The 23,148-nt window shown below is 58.6% G+C and overlaps 1 protein-coding gene across 1 annotated transcript in view; it reads left to right on the top strand.

The window, feature by feature from the left end:
* Positions 1–23,148, top strand: part of LOC142475385 (protein capicua homolog) — a 92,075-nt gene that overhangs the window by 33,180 nt on the left and 35,747 nt on the right. The window contains exons 2-6 of the mRNA XM_075581300.1: positions 8,457–8,652; positions 9,497–9,594; positions 11,912–12,980; positions 21,174–21,364; positions 22,382–22,539. Of these exons, the coding sequence (XP_075437415.1) occupies positions 8,457–8,652; positions 9,497–9,594; positions 11,912–12,980; positions 21,174–21,364; positions 22,382–22,539 (1,712 nt within the window). The remainder of the gene's footprint in view (positions 1–8,456; positions 8,653–9,496; positions 9,595–11,911; positions 12,981–21,173; positions 21,365–22,381; positions 22,540–23,148) is intronic.

The following is a 23,148-nucleotide window of genomic DNA, read 5'->3' as shown; positions in this document are numbered from 1 at the left end:
GGGAGAGTACCCGGAGTATAATAAAGGTGGCACAGTCCTGTAATCCCGCCCCTCGGGGATTAGTACGTAGCGGGTATACGCTCTCTGATAGTTCCGGGGATAAGGAGAGTACCCGGAGTATAATAAAGGTGGCACAGTCCTGTAATCCCGCCCCTCGGGGATTAGTACGTAGCGGATATACGCTCTCTGATAGTTCCGGGGATAGGGAGAGTACCCGGAGTATAATAAAGGTGGCACAGTCCTGTAATCCCGCCCCTCGGGGATTAGTACGTAGCGGGTATACGCTCTCTGATAGTTCCGGGGATAGGGAGAGTACCCGGAGTATAATAAAGGTGGCACAGTCCTGTAATCCCGCCCCTCGGGGATTAGTACGTAGCGGATATACGCTCTCTGATAGTTCCGGGGATAGGGAGAGTACCCGGAGTATAATAAAGGTGGCACAGTCCTGTAATCCCGCCCCTCGGGGATTAGTACGTAGCGGATATACGCTCTCTGATAGTGCCGGGGATAGGGAGAGTACTCGGAGTATAATAAAGGTGGCGCAGTCCTGTAATCCCGCCCCTCGGGGATTAGTACGTAGCGGATATACGCTCTCTGATAGTTCCGGGGATAGGGAGAGTACCCGGAGTATAATAAAGGTGGCACAGTCCTGTAATCCCGCCCCTCGGGGATTAGTACGTAGCGGATATACGCTCTCTGATAGTTCCGGGGATAGGGAGAGTACCCGGAGTATAATAAAGGTGGCACAGTCCTGTAATCCCGCCCCTCGGGGTTTAGTACGTAGCGGATATACGCTCTCTGATAGTTCCGGGGATAGGGAGAGTACCCGGAGTATAATAAAGGTGGCACAGTCCTGTAATCCCGCCCCTCGGGGATTAGTACGTAGCGGATATACGCTCTCTGATAGTTCCGGGGATAGGGAGAGTACCCGGAGTATAATAAAGGTGGCACAGTCCTGTAATCCCGCCCCTCGGGGATTAGTACAGTACGTAGCGGATATACGCTCTCTGATAGTTCCGGGGATAGGGAGAGTACCCGGAGTATAATAAAGGTGGCACAGTCCTGTAATCCCGCCCCTCGGGGATTAGTACGTAGCGGATATACGCTCTCTGATAGTTCCGGGGATAGGGAGAGTACCCGGAGTATAATAAAGGTGGCACAGCCCCGTAATCCCGCCCCTCGGGGATTAGTACGTAGCGGATATACGCTCTCTGATAGTTCCGGGGATAGGGAGAGTACTCGGAGTATAATAAAGGTGGCACAGTCCTGTAATCCCGCCCCTCGGGGATTAGTACGTAGCGGATATACGCTCTCTGATAGTTCCGGGGATAGGGAGAGTACCCGGAGTATAATAAAGGTGGCACAGTCCTGTAATCCCGCCCCTCGGGGATTAGTACGTAGCGGATATACGCTCTCTGATAGTTCCGGGGATAGGGAGAGTACCCGGAGTATAATAAAGGTGGCACAGTCCTGTAATCCCGCCCCTCGGGGATTAGTACGTAGCGGATATACGCTCTCTGATAGTTCCGGGGATAGGGAGAGTACCCGGAGTATAATAAAGGTGGCACAGTCCTGTAATCCCGCCCCTCGGGGATTAGTACGTAGCGGATATACGCTCTCTGATAGTTCCGGGGATAGGGAGAGTACCCGGAGTATAATAAAGGTGGCACAGTCCTGTAATCCCGCCCCTCGGGGATTAGTACGTAGCGGATATACGCTCTCTGATAGTTCCGGGGATAGGGAGAGTACCCGGAGTATAATAAAGGTGGCGCAGCCCTGTAATCCCGCCCCTCGGGGATTAGTACGTAGCGGGTATACGCTCTCTGATAGTTCCGGGGATAGGGAGAGTACTCGGAGTATAATAAAGGTGGCACAGTCCTGTAATCCCGCCCCTCGGGGATTAGTACGTAGCGGATATACGCTCTCTGATAGTTCCGGGGATAGGGAGAGTACCCGGAGTATAATAAAGGTGGCACAGTCCTGTAATCCCGCCCCTCGGGGATTAGTACGTAGCGGGTATACGCTCTCTGATAGTTCCGGGGATAGGGAGAGTACCCGGAGTATAATAAAGGTGGCACAGTCCTGTAATCCCGCCCCTCGGGGATTAGTACGTAGCGGATATACGCTCTCTGATAGTTCCGGGGATAGGGAGAGTACCCGGAGTATAATAAAGGTGGACGTAGCGGGTATACGCTCTCTGATAGTTCCGGGGTTAGGGAGAGTACCCGGAGTATAATAAAGGTGGCGCAGCCCTGTAATCCCGCCCCTCGGGGATTATTACGTAGCGGATATACGCTCTCTGATAGTGCCGGGGATAAGGAGAGTACCCGGAGTATAATAAAGGTGGCACAGTCCTGTAATCCCGCCCCTCGGGGATTATTACGTAGCGGATATACGCTCTCTGATAGTTCCGGGGATAGGGAGAGTACCCGGAGTATAATAAAGGTGGCACAGTCCTGTAATCCCGCCTCTCGGGGATTAGTACGTAGCGGATATACGCTCTCTGATAGTTCCGGGGATAGGGAGAGTACCCGGAGTATAATAAAGGTGGCACAGCCCTGTAATCCCGCCCCTCGGGGATTAGTACGTAGCGGATATACGCTCTCTGATAGTTCCGGGGATAGGGAGAGTACCCGGAGTATAATAAAGGTGGCACAGCCCTGTAATCCCACCCCTCGGGGATTAGTACGTAGCGGATATACGCTCTCTGATAGTTCCGGGGATAGGGAGAGTACCCGGAGTATAATAAAGGTGGCACAGTCCTGTAATCCCGCCCCTCGGGGATTAGTACGTAGCGGATATACGCTCTCTGATAGTTCCGGGGATAGGGAGAGTACCCGGAGTATAATAAAGGTGGCACAGTCCTGTAATCCCGCCCCTCGGGGATTAGTACGTAGCGGATATACGCTCTCTGATAGTTCCGGGGATAGGGGGAGTACCCGGAGTATAATAAAGGTGGCACAGTCCTGTAATCCCGCCCCTCGGGGATTAGTACGTAGCGGATATACGCTCTCTGATAGTTCCGGGGATAGGGAGAGTACCCGGAGTATAATAAAGGTGGCACAGTCCTGTAATCCCGCCCCTCGGGGATTAGTACGTAGCGGATATACGCTCTCTGATAGTTCCGGGGATAGGGAGAGTACCCGGAGTATAATAAAGGTGGCACAGCCCTGTAATCCCGCCCCTCGGGGATTAGTACGTAGCGGGTATACGCTCTCTGATAGTTCCGGGGATAGGGAGAGTACCCGGAGTATAATAAAGGTGGCACAGTCCTGTAATCCCGCCCCTCTGGGATTAGTACGTAGCGGATATACGCTCTCTGATAGTTCCGGGGATAGGGAGAGTACCCGGAGTATAATAAAGGTGGCACAGTCCTGTAATCCCGCCCCTCGGGGATTAGTACGTAGCGGGTATACGCTCTCTGATAGTGCCGGGGATAGGGAGAGTACCCGGAGTATAATAAAGGTGGCACAGTCCTGTAATCCCGCCCCTCGGGGATTAGTACGTAGCGGATATACGCTCTCTGATAGTTCCGGGGATAGGGAGAGTACCCGGAGTATAATAAAGGTGGCACAGCCCTGTAATCCCGCCCCTCGGGGATTAGTACGTAGCGGATATACGCTCTCTGATAGTTCCGGGGATAGGGAGAGTACCCGGAGTATAATAAAGGTGGCACAGTCCTGTAATCCCGCCCCTCGGGGATTAGTACGTAGCGGATATACGCTCTCTGATAGTTCCGGGGATAGGGAGAGTACCCGGAGTATAATAAAGGTGGCACAGTCCTGTAATCCCGCCCCTCGGGGATTAGTACGTAGCGGATATACGCTCCCTGATAGTTCCGGGGATAGGGAGAGTACCCGGAGTATAATAAAGGTGGCACAGTCCTGTAATCCCGCCCCTCGGGGATTAGTACGTAGCGGATATACGCTCTCTGATAGTTCCGGGGATAGGGACACCCTGCCCGTGTTTTAGAACATAATATGGTACCGTTGCTTAGCAACAATACTCCAAATGATTGTGGCGCCTCTATGTATGTAGCTATGTCTAACTTGCGTGTGCACACGCGTGTGTATGTAAGCTGTTATTGTGCCGTGGTATCACACATACACTACGTACCGTGATCCCTCATCCGAGGCATGTTCTCCTGTGACCGCGTGTAGTGACTGTGACATGCTCTCCTGTGACCACGTGTAGTGACTGTGACATGTTCTCCTGTGACCGCGTGCAGTGACTGTGACATGTTCTCCTGTGACCGCGTGTAGTGACTGTGACATGTTCTCCTGTGACCGCGTGTAGTGACTGTGACATGTTGCCTGTGACCGCGTGTAGTGACTGTGACATGTTCTCCTGTGACCGCGTGTAGTGACTGTGACATGTTCTCCTGTGACCGCGTGTGGTGACTGTGACATGTTCTCCTGTGACCGCGTGTAGTGACTGTGACGTTCTCCTGTGACCGCGTGTAGTGACTGTGACATGTTTCCTATGACCGCGTGTAGTGACTGTGACATGTTCTCCTGTGGCCGCGTGTAGTGACTGTGACATGTTCTCCTGTGACCGCGTTTAGTGACTGTGACATGTTCTCCTGTTACCGTGTGTAGTGACTGTGACATGTTTCCTATGGCCGCGTGTAGTGACTGTGACATGTTCTCCTGTGACCGCGTGTGGTGACTGTGACATGTTCTCCTGTGACCGTGTGTAGTGACTGTGACATGTTTCCTGTGACCGCGTGTAGTGACTGTGACATGTTTCCTGTGACCGCGTGTAGTGACTGTGACATGTTCTCCTGTGACAGCGTGTAGTGACTGTGACATGTTCTCCTGTGACCGCGTGTAGTGACTGTGACGTTCTCCTGTGACCGCGTGTAGTGACTGTGACATGTTCTCCTGTGACCGCGTGTAGTGACGGTGACATGTTCTCCTGTGACCGCGTGTAGTGACGGTGACATGTTCTCCTGTGACCGCGTGTAGTGACTGTGACATGTTCTCCTGTGACCGCGTGTAGTGACTGTGACATGTTCTCCTGTGACCGCGTGTAGTGACTGTGACGTTCTCCTGTGACCGCGTGTAGTGACTGTGACATGTTCTCCTGTGACCGCGTGTAGTGACTGTGACATGTTCTCCTGTGACCGCGTGTAGTGACTGTGACATGTTCTCCTGTGACCGCGTGTAGTGACTGTGACATGTTCTCCTGTGACCGAGTGTAGTGACTGTGACATGTTCTCCTGTGACCGCGTGTAGTGACTGTGACATGTTCTCCTGTGACCGCGTGTAGTGACTGTGACATGTTCTCCTGTGACCGCGTGTAGTGACTGTGACATGTTCTCCTGTGACCGCGTGTAGTGACCGTGACATGTTCTCCTGTGACCGCGTGTAGTGACTGTGACATGTTATCCTGTGACCGCGTGTAGTGACTGTGACATGTTCTCCTGTGACCGCGTGTAGTGACCGCATGTAGTGACTGTGACATGTTCTCCTGTGACCGCGTGTAGTGACTGTGACATGTTCTCCTGTGACCGCGTGTAGTGACTGTGACATGTTCTCCTGTGACCGCGTGTAGTGACTGTGACATGTTCTCCTGTGACCGCGTGTAGTGACTGTGACATGTACTCCTGTGATCGCGTGTAGTGACTGTGACATGTTCTCCTGTGACCGCGTGTAGTGACTGTGACATGTTCTCCTGTGGCCGCGTGTAGTGACTGTGACATGTTCTCCTGTGACCGCGTGTAGTGACTGTGACATGTTCTCCTGTGACCGCGTGTAGTGACTGTGACATGTTCTCCTGTGGCCGCGTGTAGTGACTGTGACATGTTCTCCTGTGACCGCGTGTAGTGACTGTGACATGTTCTCCTGTGACCGCGTGTAGTGACTGTGACATGTTCTCCTGTGACCGCGTGTAGTGACTGTGACATGTTCTCCTGTGACCGCGTGTAGTGACTGTGACATGTTCTCCTGTGACCGCGTGTAGTGACTGTGACATGTTCTCCTGTGACCGCGTGTAGTGACGGTGACATGTTCTCCTGTGACCGCGTGTAGTGACAGTGACATGTTCTCCTGTGACCGCGTGTAGTGACGGTGACATGTTCTCCTGTGACCGCGTGTGGTGACTGTGACATGTTCTCCTGTGACCGCGTGTAGTGACTGTGACATGTTCTCCTGTGACCGCGTGTAGTGACTGTGACATGTTCTCCTGTGACCGCTTGTAGTGACTGTGACATGCTCTCCTGTGACCGCGTGTAGTGACGGTGACATGTTCTCCTGTGACCGCGTGTAGTGACGGTGACATGTTCTAATGTGACCGCGTGTAGTGACATGTTCTCCTGTGACCGCGTGTAGTGACGGTGACATGTTCTCCTGTGACCGCGTGTAGTGACTGTGACATGTTCTCCTGTGACCGCGTGTAGTGACGGTGACATGTTCTCCTGTGACCGCGTGTAGTGACATGTTCTCCTGTGACCGCGTGTAGTGACGGTGACATGTTCTCCTGTGACCGCGTGTAGTGACTGTGACATGTTCTCCTGTGACCGCGTGTAGTGACTGTGACATGTTCTCCTGTGACCGCGTGTAGTGACTGTGACATGTTCTCCTGTGACCGCGTGTAGTGACGGTGACATGTTCTCCTGTGACCGCGTGTAGTGACTGACATGTTCTCCTGTGACCGCGTGTAGTGACTGTGACATGTTCTCCTGTGACCGCGTGTAGTGACGGTGACATGTTCTCCTGTGACCGCGTGTAGTGACTGTGACGTTCTCCTGTGACCGCGTGTAGTGACGGTGACATGTTCTCCTGTGACCGCGTGTAGTGACGGTGACATGTTCTCCTGTGACCGCGTGTAGTGACGGTGACATGTTCTCCTGTGACCGCGTGTAGTGACGGTGACATGTTCTCCTGTGACCGCGTGTAGTGACTGTGACGTTCTCCTGTGACCGCGTGTAGTGACTGTGACATGTTCTCCTGTGACCGCGTGTAGTGACTGTGACATGTTCTCCTGTGACCGCGTGTAGTGACTGTGACATGTTCTCCTGTGACCGCGTGTAGTGACTGTGACATGTTCTCCTGTGACCGCGTGTAGTGACTGTGACATGTTCTCCTGTGACCGCGTGTAGTGACTGTGACATGTTCTCCTGTGACCGCGTGTAGTGACTGTGACATGTTCTCCTGTGGCCGCGTGTAGTGACTGTGACATGTTCTCCTGTGACCGCGTGTAGTGACTGTGACATGTTCTCCTGTGACCGCGTGTAGTGACGGTGACATGTTCTCCTGTGACCGCGTGTAGTGACGGTGACATGTTCTCCTGTGACCGCGTGTGGTGACTGTGACATGTTCTCCTGTGACCGCGTGTAGTGACTGTGACATGTTCTCCTGTGACCGCGTGTAGTGACTGTGACATGTTCTCCTGTGACCGCGTGTAGTGACTGTGACATGTTCTCCTGTGACCGCGTGTAGTGACTGTGACATGTTCTCCTGTGACCGCGTGTAGTGACTGTGACATGTTCTCCTGTGACCGCGTGTAGTGACTGTGACATGTTCTCCTGTGGCCGCGTGTAGTGACTGTGACATGTTCTCCTGTGACCGCGTGTAGTGACTGTGACATGTTCTCCTGTGACCGCGTGTAGTGACGGTGACATGTTCTCCTGTGACCGCGTGTAGTGACGGTGACATGTTCTCCTGTGACCGCGTGTGGTGACTGTGACATGTTCTCCTGTGACCGCGTGTAGTGACTGTGACATGTTCTCCTGTGACCGCGTGTAGTGACTGTGACATGTTCTCCTGTGACCGCGTGTAGTGACGGTGACATGTTCTCCTGTGACCGCGTGTAGTGACATGTTCTCCTGTGACCGCGTGTAGTGACGGTGACATGTTCTCCTGTGACCGCGTGTAGTGACGGTGACATGTTCTCCTGTGACCGCGTGTAGTGACGGTGACATGTTCTCCTGTGACCGCGTGTAGTGACGGTGACATGTTCTCCTGTGACCGCGTGTAGTGACGGTGACATGTTCTCCTGTGACCGCGTGTGGTGACGGTGACATGTTCTCCTGTGACCGCGTGTAGTGACTGTGACATGTTCTCCTGTGACCGCGTGTAGTGACGGTGACATGTACTCCTGTGACCGCGTGTAGTGACGGTGACATGTTCTCCTGTGACCGCGTGTAGTGACGGTGACATGTTCTCCTGTGACCGCGTGTAGTGACGGTGACATGTTCTCCTGTGACCGCGTGTGGTGACGGTGACATGTTCTCCTGTGACCGCGTGTAGTGACTGTGACATGTTCTCCTGTGACCGCGTGTAGTGACTGTGACATGTTCTCCTGTGACCGCGTGTAGTGACGGTGACATGTTCTCCTGTGACCGCGTGTAGTGACGGTGACATGTTCTCCTGTGACCGCGTGTAGTGACGGTGACATGTTCTCCTGTGACCGCGTGTAGTGACGGTGACATGTTCTCCTGTGACCGCGTGTAGATGTGTTCCAGCCGCTCCCCGTACCCCAGCCAGGCGGTCGGCGCGGTCCCCCCGCGCAGCGAGGCGCCCCTGATCTCTGGCGCCTGCCACCCGCTGCCCGGCACATACCGCCTGCAGCGCACCGTGAGCGAGGACATGACCAGCGACGAGGAGAGGATGGTGATCTGCGAGGAGGAGGGCGACGACGATGTCATCGGTGAGCGTCACCGAGCAGCCCCAGCCACACGTGGCACATCGTGTGGGGGGGGGGGTTTGGGTCTCCATTGTAATGACTCTTTACCCCTTCACTCCCTCTCTGTTTCCTTTTCCTCTTACCTCCCCCCCTTCTTCACCCCCTCTTCTCCTTCCCCCTCTTCTCCTTCCCCCTCTTCTCCTTCCCCCTCTTCTCCTTCCCCCTCTTCTCCTTCCCCCTCTTCTCCTTCCCCCTCTTCTCCTTCCCCCTCTTCTCCTTCCCCTTCTTCCCCCCTCTCCTGTTTCCCCCCTTCCTTCTCCTTCCATCTTATCTTTCTACCCCCCTTCTCCTACCTTCCCCCCTTCTCCCTCCTCCACCCCCTTCTTCTCCCTCCTCCACCCCTTCTCCTCCCTCCTCCACCCCCTTCTCCTCCCTCCTCCTACCTCCCCCCCTCTTCTCCCTCCACCCACTTCCCCTCCCTCCTCCTCCCTCCCCTACCCCTTCTCCAATCTTCCCCCCTCTTCTCCTTCCCCACCTTCTCCCCCCTTCTCCTCCCTCCCCCGTCTCCTACCATCCCCCGCTTCTCCTTCCCCCCTTTTCCTTCCTCACCACTTTTCCATCCCATTACCTCTCCCTCCCCCTTTCACCCTCTTCTCCCCCCTTTCTCCCTCTTCCCCCCTTTCTCCCTCCTCCTCTATCTCTCTCTCCCCTTTTCCCTCTCCCTCTCGCCCCTCCCTCTCCCCTTTTCCTTCCCCTCTCTCCCACCTTTTCCTTCCCCTCTCTCTCCCCCTTTTCCTTCCCCTCTCTCTCCCCCTCTCTCTCCCACTTTTCCTTCCCCTCTCTCCCCCCCTTCCCCTCTCTCCTGCAGATGATGGAATCGGCAGCACAGACATAGACCTGAAGTGTAAGGAGCGTGTGACGGACAGTGACAGTGACGCCGCATCGGGGGACGAGGGGGGGGGCAAGGTAAGCGTGTGCGTGTGTGCGCGCGCGTGTGTGTGCGCGTGTGTGTATGTGCGCGCGCGTGTGTGTCTGTGCGCGCGCGTGTATGTGCGCGCGTGTGTGTGTGCGTGTGTATGTGCGCGCGTGTGTGTATGTGCGCGTGTGTGTCTGTGCGCGCGCGTGTGTGTCTGTGCGCGCGCGTGTATGTGCGCGCGTGTGTGTGTATGTGCGCGCGTGTGTATGTGCGCGCGTGTGTGTGTATGTGTGCGCGTGTGTATGTGCGCGCGTGTGTGTGTATGTGTGCGTGCGCGCGTGTGTGTGTATGTGCGCGCGTGTGTGCGTGCGCGCGCGTGTGTGTGTATGTGCGCGCGTGTGTGCGTGCGTGTGTGTGTATGTGCGCGCGTGTGTGTATGTGCGTGCGTGCGTGTGCGTGCGCGTGTGTGTGTGTGTATGTGCGCGTGTGTATGTGCGTGTGTGTGTGTATGTGCGCGTGCGTGTGTGCGCGTGTGTGTGCGTGTGTACGTGCGTGTGTGCGTGCGTGCGTGCGTGCGTGTGCGCGTGTGTGTGTGCGTGTGTATTTATATCTATCTCCTTTCTCAAATCAAATTAAAAAAGCTTTATTGGCAGGACGAAAGAACATTTCCTCCTACTCCTCTCTCCTCCTTTCTCTCCTTTCTCCCCCTCTCTCGCTCTCTCCCCTCTCTCGCTCTCTCCTCCTTTCTCTCCTCTCTCCCCCCCCTCTCTCGCTCTCTCTCCTCTCTCCCCTCGCTCTCCCCTCTCTCGCTCTCTCTCCTCCTCCCCTCGCTCTCCCCTCTCTCGCTCTCTCTCCTCCTCCCCTCTCTCCCCTCGCTCTCCCCTCTCTCGCTCTCTCTCCTCCTCCTCCCCTCTCTCCCCTCTCTCCTCCTCTCTCTCCTCTCTCCCCTCGCTCTCCCCTCTCTCGCTCTCTCTCCTCCTCCTCCTCTCTCTCCCCTCGCTCTCTACTCTCTCGCTCTCTCTCCTCTCTCCCCTCTCTCCCCTCTCTCTCGCTCTCTCCCCTCTCTCCCTCTCTCCTCCTCCTCCTTTCTCTCCCCTCTCTCCCTTCTCTCCCCTCGCTCTTCCCTCTCTCGCTCTCTCCTCCTCCCCTCTCTCCCTTCTCTCGCTCTCTCCCCTCTCTCGCTCTCTCTCCTCTCTCTCCCTCTCTCCTCCTCCTCCTCCTCCTCCTTTCTCTCCCCTCTCTCCCCACTCTCTCCTCTCTCCCCTCTCTCCCCTCTCTCACTCTCTCTCCTCCTCCTCTCTCTACCCTCTCTCCCCTCTCTCCCCTCTCTCGCTCTCTCTCCTCCTCCTTTCTCTCCCCTCTCTCTCCTCTCTCCCCTCGCTCTTCCCTCTCTCACTCTCTCCCCTCCTCCCCTCTCTCCCTTCTCTCGCTCTCTCTCCTCCTCCTTTCTCTCCCCTCTCTCGCTCTCTCTCCTCCTCCTTTCTCTCCCCTCTCTCCCCTCTCTCGCTCTCTCTCCTCTCTCTCCCCTCTCGCTCTCTCCTCCTCCTTTCTCTCCCCTCTCTCCCTTCTCTCGCTCTCTCTCCTCCTCCTCTCTCTCCCCTCGCTCTCCCCTCTCTCGCTCTCTCGCTCTCTCTCCTCCTGTCTCTCCCCTCTCTCTCCCCTCTCTCTCCCCTCTCCCCTCTCTCCCCTCCTCCTCCTTTCTCCGGGTATGTTAGTTACACAGTTTCCTTTGGCCGTTAGCAGGGGCGGCTCTCCTAATAGATAGTATAGTGACTTGTGTACAGTGCATATTCCGTGGCGCGGTACCACGTGAGGTTACAGCCCGGGGGGCCCAGGATTCCCCCTCCCCCGCTGATCGCTGTGTTGTGCCCCCAGGTCCTGGCCGCGGGGGTCTTTGCCCCGGTTCTCCGCTCCTCCTCTGTGTCCGGGACGTATTGCCTCTCTCTCCCCTCTCTCGCTCTCTCCTCCTCCTCTCTCTCCCCTCTCTCGCTCTCTCTCCTCCTCCTCTCTCTCCCCTCTCTCCCCTCTCTCCTCCTCCTCTCTCTCCTTCCCCCTCCCCCGCTGATCGCTGTGTTGTGCCCCCAGGTCCTGGCCGCGGGGGTCTTCTCCCCGGTTCTCCGCTCCTCCTCTGTGTCCGGGACGTATTGCCTCTCTGCCCTCCTCCTCCTCTCTCTCCTCCTCTCTCTCCTTCCCCCTCCCCCGCTGATCGCTGTGTTGTCCCCCCAGGTCCTGGCCGCGGGGGTCTTCTCCCCGGTTCTCCGCTCCTCCTCTGTGTCCGGGACGTATTGCCTCTCTGCCCTCCTCCTCCTCTCTCTCCTCCTCTCTCTCCTTCCCCCTCCCCCGCTGATCGCTGTGTTGTCCCCCCAGGTCCTGGCCGCGGGGGTCTTCTCCCCGGTTCTCCGCTCCTCCTCTGTGTCCGGGACGTATTGCCTCTCTGCCGAGGAGCTGAAGTCAGACCGACTCCCCAGCTCGGCCGGCGACCATCAGCAGGTCTTCTACTCCAGCGGGTACCTGCCCCTCCCCGCCACCACTCCCCCCCAGCACCTCGCCAAGCGCCTCCCCGACACGCCCTACACCATGGGAGACCCCAGCGACGCCTACAAGAGGAAGCGCAGCACAGAGTGTGGGGGGCAGAAGGTTTTGGGGGACGGCGGACCCCCCATGTGTCCTTACACCGCTCAGTCTGTCATCTCCTCGGGGGCCCCCGCCACCCTGGTCCTGCCCAGCCTGCAGTGTGCCCCCCTGTCCACCAGCGGGTACTACCCAGCGGCCGGCCACCGCGGGACCCCAGACACCCGCCCCCCGGCCCCCCCAGTGGGGACTGTGCTGGTGTCGGGGCCGCAGGGATTGGGGATCCTCCCTCACGGACTGAGACCGGCCGCCACAGTGGTCACTAATGTGGTGAGACCGGTCAGCAGCACGCCCGTGCCCATCGCCAGCAAACCGCTGTGTGAGGGCAGGATACCCGGCTCCCCTGTGGGCATCGGGGTGATGTATACCTCCGACCGGAAGCCCATGCAGCAGCTGGCACCGCAAGCCCCCTCCCCCCACCTGCAAGGCAAGCCGGCTGGGGGCCTGGTGACCAACCTGGTGTTAGGGGCACACGGCTACGGGCAGCCGGTGCCCGGCTCTGGGGGTGGGCTGGGGCACCCTCCTGTCACCGCCCTGCAGTTTATTACCCAGAATACGGCGGGCGGCCCCAATGGGACACTGCCCCTGGGCATCCTGCAGCCCCAGCAGCTGCTGCCGGCAGTGCCAGGGAAGCGGGGCGGCATCACCCAGGTGCAGTACATCCTGCCCACCATCCCCCAGCAGCTGTCCGGGGGGCCCGCCGGCAGCATCCGCTTCACCGTCCCCCCCGCCAGTGCCAAGGCCATCGCTGCCCCTCAGGCCATCGTCCAGCCGGGGACTGCGGCCAGCTCGTCACTGGGCAAAGGTAGGAGCCTCTGCTCGCCCCGTCTCCCTCTGCAGGACTGCTCGCCCCGTCTCCCTCTGCAGGACTGCTCGCCCCGTCTCCCTCTGCAGCACTGCTCGCCCCGTCTCCCTCTGCAGCACTGCTCGCCCCGTCTCCCTCTGCAGCACTGCTCGCCCCGTCTCCCTCTGCAGCACTGCTCGCCCCGTCTCCCTCTGCAGCACTGCTCGCCCGTCTCCCTCTGCAGCACTGCTCGCCCCGTTCTCCCTCTGCAGCACTGCTCGCCCCGTCTCCCTCTGCAGCACTGCTCGCCCCGTCTCCCTCTGCAGCACTGCTCGCCCCGTCTCCCTCTGCAGCACTGCTCGCCCCGTCTCCCTCTGCAGCACTGCTCGCCCCGTCTCCCTCTGCAGCACTGCTCGCCCCGTCTCCCTCTGCAGCACTGCTCGCCCCGTCTCCCTCTGCAGCACTGCTCGCCCCGTCTCCCTCTGCAGCACTGCTCGCCCCGTCTCCCTCTGCAGCACTGCTCGCCCCGTCTCCCTCTGCAGCACTGCTCGCCCCGTCTCCCTCTGCAGCACTGCTCGCCCCGTCTCCCTCTGCAGCACTGCTCGCCCCGTCTCCCTCTGCAGCACTGCTCGCCCCGTTCTCCCTCTGCAGCACTGCTCGCCCCGTCTCCCTCTGCAGCACTGCTCGCCCCGTCTCCCTCTGCAGCACTGCTCGCCCCGTCTCCCTCTGCAGCACTGCTCGCCCCGTCTCCCTCTGCAGCACTGCTCGCCCCGTCTCCCTCTGCAGCACTGCTCGCCCCGTCTCCCTCTGCAGCACTGCTCGCCCCGTCTCCCTCTGCAGCACTGCTCGCCCCGTCTCCCTCTGCAGCACTGCTCGCCCCGTTCTCCCTCTGCAGCACTGCTCGCCCCGTCTCCCTCTGCAGCACTGCTCGCCCCGTCTCCCTCTGCAGCACTGCTCGCCCCGTCTCCCTCTGCAGCACTGCTCGCCCCGTCTCCCTCTGCAGCACTGCTCGCCCCGTCTCCCTCTGCAGCACTGCTCGCCCCGTCTCCCTCTGCAGCACTGCTCGCCCCGTCTCCCTCTGCAGCACTGCTCGCCCCGTCTCCCTCTGCAGCACTGCTCGCCCCGTCTCCCTCTGCAGCACTGCTCGCCCCGTCTCCCTCTGCAGCACTGCTCGCCCCGTCTCCCTCTGCAGCACTGCTCGCCCCGTCTCCCTCTGCAGCACTGCTCGCCCCGTCTCTCTCTGCAGCACTGCTCGCCCCGTCTCCCTCTGCAGCACTGCTCGCCCCGTCTCCCTCTGCAGCACTGCTCGCCCCGTCTCCCTCTGCAGCACTGCTCGCCCCGTCTCCCTCTGCAGCACTGCTCGCCCCGTCTCCCTCTGCAGCACTGCTCGTCCGTCTCCCTCTGCAGCACTGCTCGCCCCGTTCTCCCTCTGCAGCACTGCTCGCCCCGTCTCCCTCTGCAGCACTGCTCGCCCCGTTCTCCCTCTGCAGCACTGCTCGTCCGTCTCCCTCTGCAGCACTGCTCGCCCCGTTCTCCCTCTGCAGCACTGCTCGCCCTGTCTCCCTTTGCAGCACTGCTCGCCCCGTTCTCCCTCTGCAGCACTGCTCGCCCCGTTCTCCCTCTGCAGCACTGCTCGCCCCGTCTCCCTCTGCAGCACTGCTCGCCCCGTCTCCCTTTGCAGCACTGCTCGCCCCGTCTCCCTCTGCAGCACTGCTCGCCCCGTCTCCTTCTGCAGCACTGCTCGCCCCGTCTCCCTCTGCAGCACTGCTCGCCCGTCTCCCTCTGCAGCACTGCTCGCCCTGTTCTCCCTCTGCAGCACTGCTCGCCCCGTCTCCCTCTGCAGCACTGCTCGCCCCGTTCTCCCTCTGCAGCACTGCTCGCCTCGTCTCCCTCTGCAGCACTGCTCGCCCCGTTCTACCTCTGCAGCACTGCTCGCCCCGTCTCCCTCTGCAGCACTGCTCGCCCCGTCTAACCTCTGCAGCAGTGCTCGCCCGTCTCCCTCTGCAGCACTGCTCGCCCCGTCTCCCTCTGCAGCACTGCTCGCCCCGTCTCCCTCTGCAGCAGTGCTCGCCCGTCTCCCTCTGCAGCACTGCTCGCCCCGTTCTCCCTCTGCAGCACTGCTCGCCCCGTCTCCCTCTGCAGCACTGCTCGCCCCGTCTCCCTCTGCAGCACTGCTCGCCCCGTCTCCCTCTGCAGCACTGCTCGCCCCGTCTCCCTCTGCAGCACTGCTCGCCCGTCTCCCTCTGCAGCACTGCTCGCCCCGTCTCCCTCTGCAGCACTGCTCGCCCCGTCTCCCTCTGCAGCACTGCTCGCCCCGTCTCCCTCTGCAGCACTGCTCGCCCCGTACTCCCTCTGCAGCACTGCTCGCCCCGTCTCCCTCTGCAGCACTGCTCGCCCCGTTCTCCCTCTGCAGCACTGCTCGCCCCGTCTCCCTCTGCAGCACTGCTCGCCCCGTTCTCCCTCTGCAGCACTGCTCGCCCCGTTCTCCCTCTGCAGCACTGCTCGCCCCGTTCTCCCTCTGCAGCACTGCTCGCCCCGTCTCCCTCTGCAGCACTGCTCGCCCCGTTCTCCCTCTGCAGCACTGCTCGCCCCGTCTCCCTCTGCAGCACTGCTCGCCCCGTTCTCCCTCTGCAGCACTGCTCGCCCCGTCTCCCTCTGCAGCACTGCTCGCCCCGTCTCCCTCTGCAGCACTGCTCGCCCCGTCTCCCTCTGCAGCACTGCTTGCCCCGTCTCCCTCTGCAGCACTGCTCGCCCCGTTCTCCCTCTGCAGCACTGCTCGCCCCGTCTCCCTCTGCAGCACTGCTCGCCCCGTCTCCCTCTGCAGCACTGCTCGCCCCGTTCTCCCTCTGCAGCACTGCTCGCCCCGTCTCCCTCTGCAGCACTGCTCGCCCCGTCTAACCTCTGCAGCACTGCTCGCCCCGTCTCCCTCTGCTGCACTGCTCGCCCCGTCTCCCTCTGCAGCACTGCTCGCCCCGTTCTCCCTCTGCAGCACTGCTCGCCCCGTCTCCCTCTGCAGCACTGCTCGCCCCGTTTTCCCTCTGCAGCACTGCTCGCCCCGTCTCCCTTTGCAGCACTGCTCGCCCCGTCTCCCTCTGCAGCACTGCTCGCCCCGTCTCCTTCTGCAGCACTGCTCGCCCCGTCTCCCTCTGCAGCACTGCTCGCCCGTCTCCCTCTGCAGCACTGCTCGCCCCGTTCTCCCTCTGCAGCACTGCTCGCCCGTCTCCCTCTGCAGCACTGCTCGCCCCGTTCTCCCTCTGCAGCACTGCTCGCCTCGTCTCCCTCTGCAGCACTGCTCGCCCCGTTCTCCCTCTGCAGCACTGCTCGCCCCGTCTCCCTCTGCAGCACTGCTCGCCCCGTCTCCCTCTGCAGCACTGCTCGCCCCGTCTAACCTCTGCAGCACTGCTCGCCCGTCTCCCTCTGCAGCACTGCTCGCCCCGTCTCCCTCTGCAGCACTGCTCGCCCGTCTCCCTCTGCAGCACTGCTCGCCCGTCTCCCTCTGCAGCACTGCTGCCCCATTCTCCCTCTGCAGCACTGCTCGCCCCGTCTCCCTCTGCAGCACTGCTCGCCCCGTCTCCCTCTGCAGCACTGCTCGCCCCGTCTCCCTCTGCAGCACTGCTCGCCCGTCTCCCTCTGCAGCACTGCTCGCCCCGTCTCCCTCTGCAGCACTGCTCGCCCCGTCTCCCTCTGCAGCACTGCTCGCCCCGTTCTCCCTCTGCAGCACTGCTCGCCCCGTCTCCCTCTGCAGCACTGCTCGCCCCGTTCTCCCTCTGCAGCACTGCTCGCCCCGTCTCCCTCTGCAGCACTGCTCGCCCCGTTCTCCCTCTGCAGCACTGCTCGCCCCGTCTCCCTCTGCAGCACTGCTCGCCCCGTCTCCCTCTGCAGCACTGCTCGCCCCGTTCTCCCTCTGCAGCACTGCTCGCCCCGTCTCCCTCTGCAGCACTGCTCGCCCCGTTCTCCCTCTGCAGCACTGCTCGCCCCTGTCTCTCTCTGCAGCAATGCTCGCCCCGTTCTCCCTCTGCAGCACTGCTCGCCCCGTCTCCCTCTGCAGCACTGCTCGCCCCGTCTCCCTCTGCAGCACTGCTCGCCCCGTCTCCCTCTGCAGCACTGCTCGCCCCGTTCTCCCTCTGCAGCACTGCTCGCCTCGTCTCCCTCTGCAGCACTGCTCGCCCCGTCTCCCTCTGCAGCACTGCTCGCCCCGTCTCCCTCTGCAGCACTGCTCGCCCGTCTCCCTCTGCAGCACTGCTCGCCCCGTCTCCCTCTGCAGCACTGCTCACCCCGTTCTCCCTCTGCAGCACTGCTCGCCCCGTTCTTCCTCTGCAGCACTGCTCACCCCGTCTCCCTCTGCAGCACTGCTCGCCCCGTCTAACCTCTGCAGCACTGCTCGCCCGTCTCCCTCTGCAGCACTGCTCGCCCCGTCTCCCTCTGCAGCACTGCTTGCCCGTCTCCCTCTGCAGCACTGCTCGCCCCGTTCTCCCTCTGCAGCACTGCTCGCCCCGTCTCCCTCTGCAGCACTGCTCGCCCCGTCTCCCTCTGCAGCACTGCTCGCCCCGTCTCCCTCTGCAGCACTGCTCGCCCGTCTCCCTCTGCAGCACTGCTCGCCCCGTCTCCCTCTGCAGCACTGCTCGCCCCGTCTCCCTCTGCAGCACTGCTTGCCCCGTCTCCCTCTGCAGCACTGCTCGCCCCTGTCCCCCCCTCCCTCTGTGGGCCTCTGTCTCCCTATCCCTCTGTGGGCCTCTGTCTGTGGGACCCTTGCCCCCCCCCTCTGTCTGTGGGACCCTTGCCCCCCCCCCCTCTGTCTGTGGGACCCTTGCCCCCCCCTCTGTCTGTGGGACCCTTGCCCCCCCCCCCCCTCTGTCTGTGGGACCCTTGCCCCCCCCCCCTCTGTCTGTGGGACCCTTGCCCCCCCCCCTGTCTGTGGGACCCTGCCCCCCCCCCCCTCTGTCTGGGACCCTTGCCCCCCCCCCTCTGTCTGTGGGACCCTGCCCCCCCCTCTGTCTGTGGGACCCTTGCCCCCCCTCTGTCTGTGGGACCCTTGCCCCCCCCCTCTGTCTGTGGGACCCTTGCCCCCCCCCTCTGTCTGTGGGACCCTTGCCCCCCCCCCTGTCTGTGGGACCCTTGCCCCCCCCCTCTGTCTGTGGGACCCTTGCCCCCCGCCTCTGTCTGTGGGACCCTTGCCCCCCCCCTCTGTCTGGGACCCTTGCCCCCCCCTCTGTCTGGGACCCTTGCCCCCACACCAGTGAGGTGTCATGATTTATTTAACAAAAATAAAGCCAAAATGGAGAAGCCATGTGTGGAAAACTAAGTACACCTTATGATTCAATAGCTTGTAGAACCACCTTTAGCAGCAATAATTGAAGTAATCGTTTTCTGTATGACTATCAGTCTCTCACATCATTGTGGAGGAGTTTTGGCCCACTCTTCTTTACAACGTTGCTTCAGTTCATTGAGGTTTGTGGGCATTTGTTTATGCACAGCTCTCTTAAGGTCCAGCCACAGCATTTCAATCGGGTTGAGGTCTGGACTTTGACTGGGCCATTGCAACACCTTGATTCTTTTCTTTTTCAGCCATTCTGTTGTAGATTTGCTGGTGTGCTTGGGATCATTGTCCTGTTGCATGACCCAATTTCGGCCAAGTTTTAGCTGTCGGACAGATGGCCTCACATTTGACTCTAGAATACTTTGGTATACAGAGGAGTTCATGGTCGACTCAATGACTGCAAGGTTCCCAGGTCCTGTGGCTGCAAAACAAGCCCAAATCATCACCCCTCCACCACCGTGCTTGAAAGTTGGTATGAGGTGTTTGTGCTGATATGCTGTGTTTGGTTTTCGCCAAACGTGGCGCTGTGCATTATGGCCAAACATCTCCACTTTCGTCTCGTCTGTCCAAAGGACATTGTTCCAGAAGTCTTGTGGTTTGTTCAGATGCCATTTTGCAAACCTAAGCCGTGCTGCCATGTTCTTTTTAGAGAGAAGAGGCTTTCTCCTGGCAGCCCTTCCAAACAAACCATACTTGTTCTAATTGTACTGTCATGAACTTTAACATTTAACATGCTAACTGAGGCCTGTAGAGTCTGAGATGTAACTCTTGGGTTTTTTGCAATTTCTCTGAGCATTGCACGGTCTGACCTTGGGGTGAGTTTGCTGGGACGTCCACTCCTGGGAAGATTTGCAACTGTCTTGCATGTTTTCCACTTTTGAATAATCTTTCTCACTGTAGAATGAAGGACTTTAAATTGTTTGGAAATGGCCTTATAACCCTTCCCAGATTGATGGGCAGCAACAATTGCTTCTCTAAGATCATTGCTGATGTCTTTCCTCCTTGGCATTGTGTTAACACACCCCTGAATGCTCCAGACCAGCAAACTGCTAAAACTTCGGCTTTTATAGAGGTGGTCACACTTGCAGAGGATCAATTAATCAAGGGCATTTGATTAGCAGCACCTGTCTGCTACTTAGCATCTTAATTCCTATGGAAGCAGTAAGGGTGTACTTAGTTTTTCACACATAACTCCTCCATTTTGGCTTTATTTTTGTTAAATAAATCATGACACGGTGTAATATGTCATGTGTACACACACACACACACACACACACACACACACACACACACACACACACACACACACACACACACACACACACACACACACACACACACACACACACACACACACACACACGGTGTAATATGTCATGTGTTGTTGTGCATCTGAGGTTCTAATTTAAGACCTGCTAAGGAACAGGTGATTGTTATTATTCCCTGATATGTAGCACCATGGAATTCAAAGAGGGTGCACTTTCTTTTTCACACCACTGTAAATATGTAAATAAATATATATATATATATATTCTTTTTCACACCACTGTATGTATTGTCATTATATACAGAGACACGGTAAGACCAGCCTAGAATAGGGGATAATATATGTGTATATAATGGTCACTATATACAGAGACACGGTAAGACCAGCCTAGAATAGGGGATAATATATATGTATATATAATGGTCACTATATACAGAGACACGGTAAGACCAGCCTAGAATAGGGGATAATATATATGTATATATAATGGTCACTATATACAGAGACACGGTAAGACCAGCCTAGAATAGGGGATAATATATATGTATATATAATGGTCACTATATACAGAGACACGGTAAGACCAGCCTAGAATAGGGGATAATATGTATATATAATGGTCACTATATACAGAGACACGGTAAGACCAGCCTAGAATAGGGGATAATATATATGTATATATAATGGTCACTATATACAGAGACGGGGTAAGACCAGCCTAGAATAGGGGATAATATATATGTATATATAATGGTCACTATATACAGAGACACGGTAAGACCAGCCTAGAATAGGGGATAATATATATGTATATATAATGGTCACTATATACAGAGACGGGGTAAGACCAGCCTAGAATAGGGGATAATATATATATATATATAATGGTCACTATATACAGAGACGGGGTAAGACCAGCCTAGAATAGGGGATAATATATATGTATATATAATGGTCACTATATACAGAGACACGGTAAGACCAGCCTAGAATAGGGGATAATATATATGTATATATAATGGTCACTATATACAGAGACGGGGTAAGACCAGCCTAGAATAGGGGATAATATATATGTATATATAATGGTCACTATATACAGAGACACGGTAAGACCAGCCTAGAATAGGGGATAATATATATGTATATATAATGGTCACTATATACAGAGACGGGGTAAGACCAGCCTAGAATAGGGGATAATATATATGTATATATAATGGTCACTATATACAGAGACACGGTAAGACCAGCCTAGAATAGGGGATAATATATATGTATATATAATGGTCACTATATACAGAGACACGGTAAGACCAGCCTAGAATAGGGGATAATATATATGTATATATAATGGTCACTATATACAGAGACGGGGTAAGACCGTAGTAATATAATTGCCCTGTGGGGGTCAGCGCATGACTGGCTGGTCTCCTGCGCTGTGAAGGGTTAATAGTTACACAGGTGGACGGTACACTGTCTGCAGACGTTCCTGTGCCTCAGGCACCACAGGAGTTACGTTATGTTTGGTTCAAGCAGTATTTCGTGGCGTGTTACATAGGCGTGACCAGAGACACGCATTCGACATGTTGTTATTATTATTAACCCTTTCCCGGCGTGTCCCCCTCAGCCTTGGCGGGGTCCCCCGCCCCCTCCCTGGGGGGGCGCCCTGCGCAGCTGCTGACCGCTGCTCAGGTTCAGGGCAAGATGCTGGTTCCCATGACAACGCCCCATGTGACGGTCCGGACCGCTCCGGTGGCACAACTCCCGCTCGGCACCGCGTCCTTTCCCATGCAGAACGGAGCCCAATCCGCCAACAAGGTGCCGAGTGTGCGCGGGGGCCTGAGTGTGCGCGGGGGCCTGAGTGTGCGCGGGGGGGCGAGGGCCTGAGTGTGCGCGGGGGGGCGAGGGCCTGAGTGTGCACGGGGGCGAGGGCCTGAGTGTGCGCGGGGGCCTGAGTGTGCGCGGGGGCCTGAGTGTGCGCGGGGGCGGGGGCCTGAGTGTGAGCGGGGGCCTGAGTGTGCGCGGGGGCCTGAGTGTGCGTGGGGGCCTGGTTGTGCGCGGGGGCCTGAGTGTGCGCGGGGGCCTGAGTGTGCGCGGGGGCCTGAGTGTGTGCGGGGGCCTGAGTGTGCACGGGGGGCGAGGGCCTGAGTGTGCACAGGGGCGAGGGCCTGAGTGCGCGGGGGCCTGAGTGTGCGCAGGGGCCTGAGTGTGCGCGGGGGGACGAGGGCCTGAGTGTGCACGGGGGCGAGGGCCTGAGTGTGCACGGGGGGCGAGGGCCTGAGTGTGCGCAGGGGGGGCGAGGGCCTGAGTGTGCGTGGGGTCCTGAGTGTGTGCGGGGCCTGAGTAGGGGCGGGGCCCTGAGTTTGCGCGGGGGTAGCGAGGGCCTGAGTGTGCGCGGGGGGAGCGAGGACCTGAGTGTGCGTGGGGGGGAGCGAGGGCCTGAGTGTGCGCGGGGGGAGCGAGGGCCTGAGTGTGCATGGGGGGGAGCGAGGGCCTGAGTGTGCGCGGGGGGAGCGAGGGCCTGAGTGTGCACGGGGGAGCGAGGGCCTGAGTGCACGGGGGGAGCGAGGGCCTGAGTGTGCGCGGGGGGAGCGAGGGCCTGAGTGTGCGCGGGGGGAGCGAGGGCCTGAGTGTGCATGGAGTGAGCGAGGGCCTGAGTGTGCGCGGGGGAGCGAGGGCCTGAGTGTGCGCGGGGGAGCGAGGGCCTGAGTGTGCGCGGAGTGAGCGAGGGCCTGAGTGTGCGTGTGTGTATGTGCGTGCATACGTGGTAGGTGTGTGTGGTAGGAGCACAAACGTGAGGCATACGTGGTCTCTCACGCCTGCCTCCTCTTGCAGATAATACAGATTACACCGATGCCCGTGGTGCAGCCACAGAACCCTGCTCAGAGTGCCTTAGTGCCCCACGGCAGTGCCACGCTCCAGAGCGCCATCCCTGTGACCGTGGCAACAGCAACTTCACAGCCACAGAAAGTCATCTTACCGTCATCTACTAGGTGAGAATAACCGCAATCCGGCGTCGCAGCGCCAATGTGCGGAGCTCTGACCGCACGCAGCGCGTGTCGGGGGTTAGCGGCGGGAGGCGCATCAGTCTTAGATTGTGATTATACCGGAATCGGCCGGCGGCATCGCGGGCTCAAAAACATGCCGAAATCCAATGAAAGCGAACATACCGCATGCGCCACAGCGCCGGACTGCCGGGCGGCAGGCTGAGGAGCAGAGCGGCGACGTCACGTCAGCGGTTCAGCCAATGAGGGCGACCCGCTCAGGGCCACGCCTCCCTGTCTCCTCCGGCTGCCTCCTGAATTCAGTTTAACTTGCCGCTTTGCCGGATCGCAGCGGTGACGTCACCAAACTCGCTGCCGCCCCGTCGGAGCAGGTGTTATCACAGCCTAAGCGGCGCATCGGTGTTGGTGTTGGCAGCACAGTGCGTATCGGTGTTACCGGCGGTGCAGTGTGTCGGTATTGGCGGTGCAGCAGAGTATGTTGGCGGTGCAGCGCTCATCAGTGTTGGCAGCACAGTGCGTGTCAGTGTTGCCGGCGGTGCAGAGCGTGTCGGTGTTGCCGGCGGTGCAGAGCGTGTCGGCGTTGTCGGCGGTGCAGAG

The sequence above is a fragment of the Ascaphus truei genome, unplaced genomic scaffold (assembly GCF_040206685.1).
Source record: "Ascaphus truei isolate aAscTru1 unplaced genomic scaffold, aAscTru1.hap1 HAP1_SCAFFOLD_1202, whole genome shotgun sequence".
NCBI lineage: Eukaryota > Metazoa > Chordata > Amphibia > Anura > Ascaphidae > Ascaphus > Ascaphus truei.
Note: the sequence above shows the minus strand (reverse complement) of the source record. Positions and strands in the feature narration are given on the sequence as shown.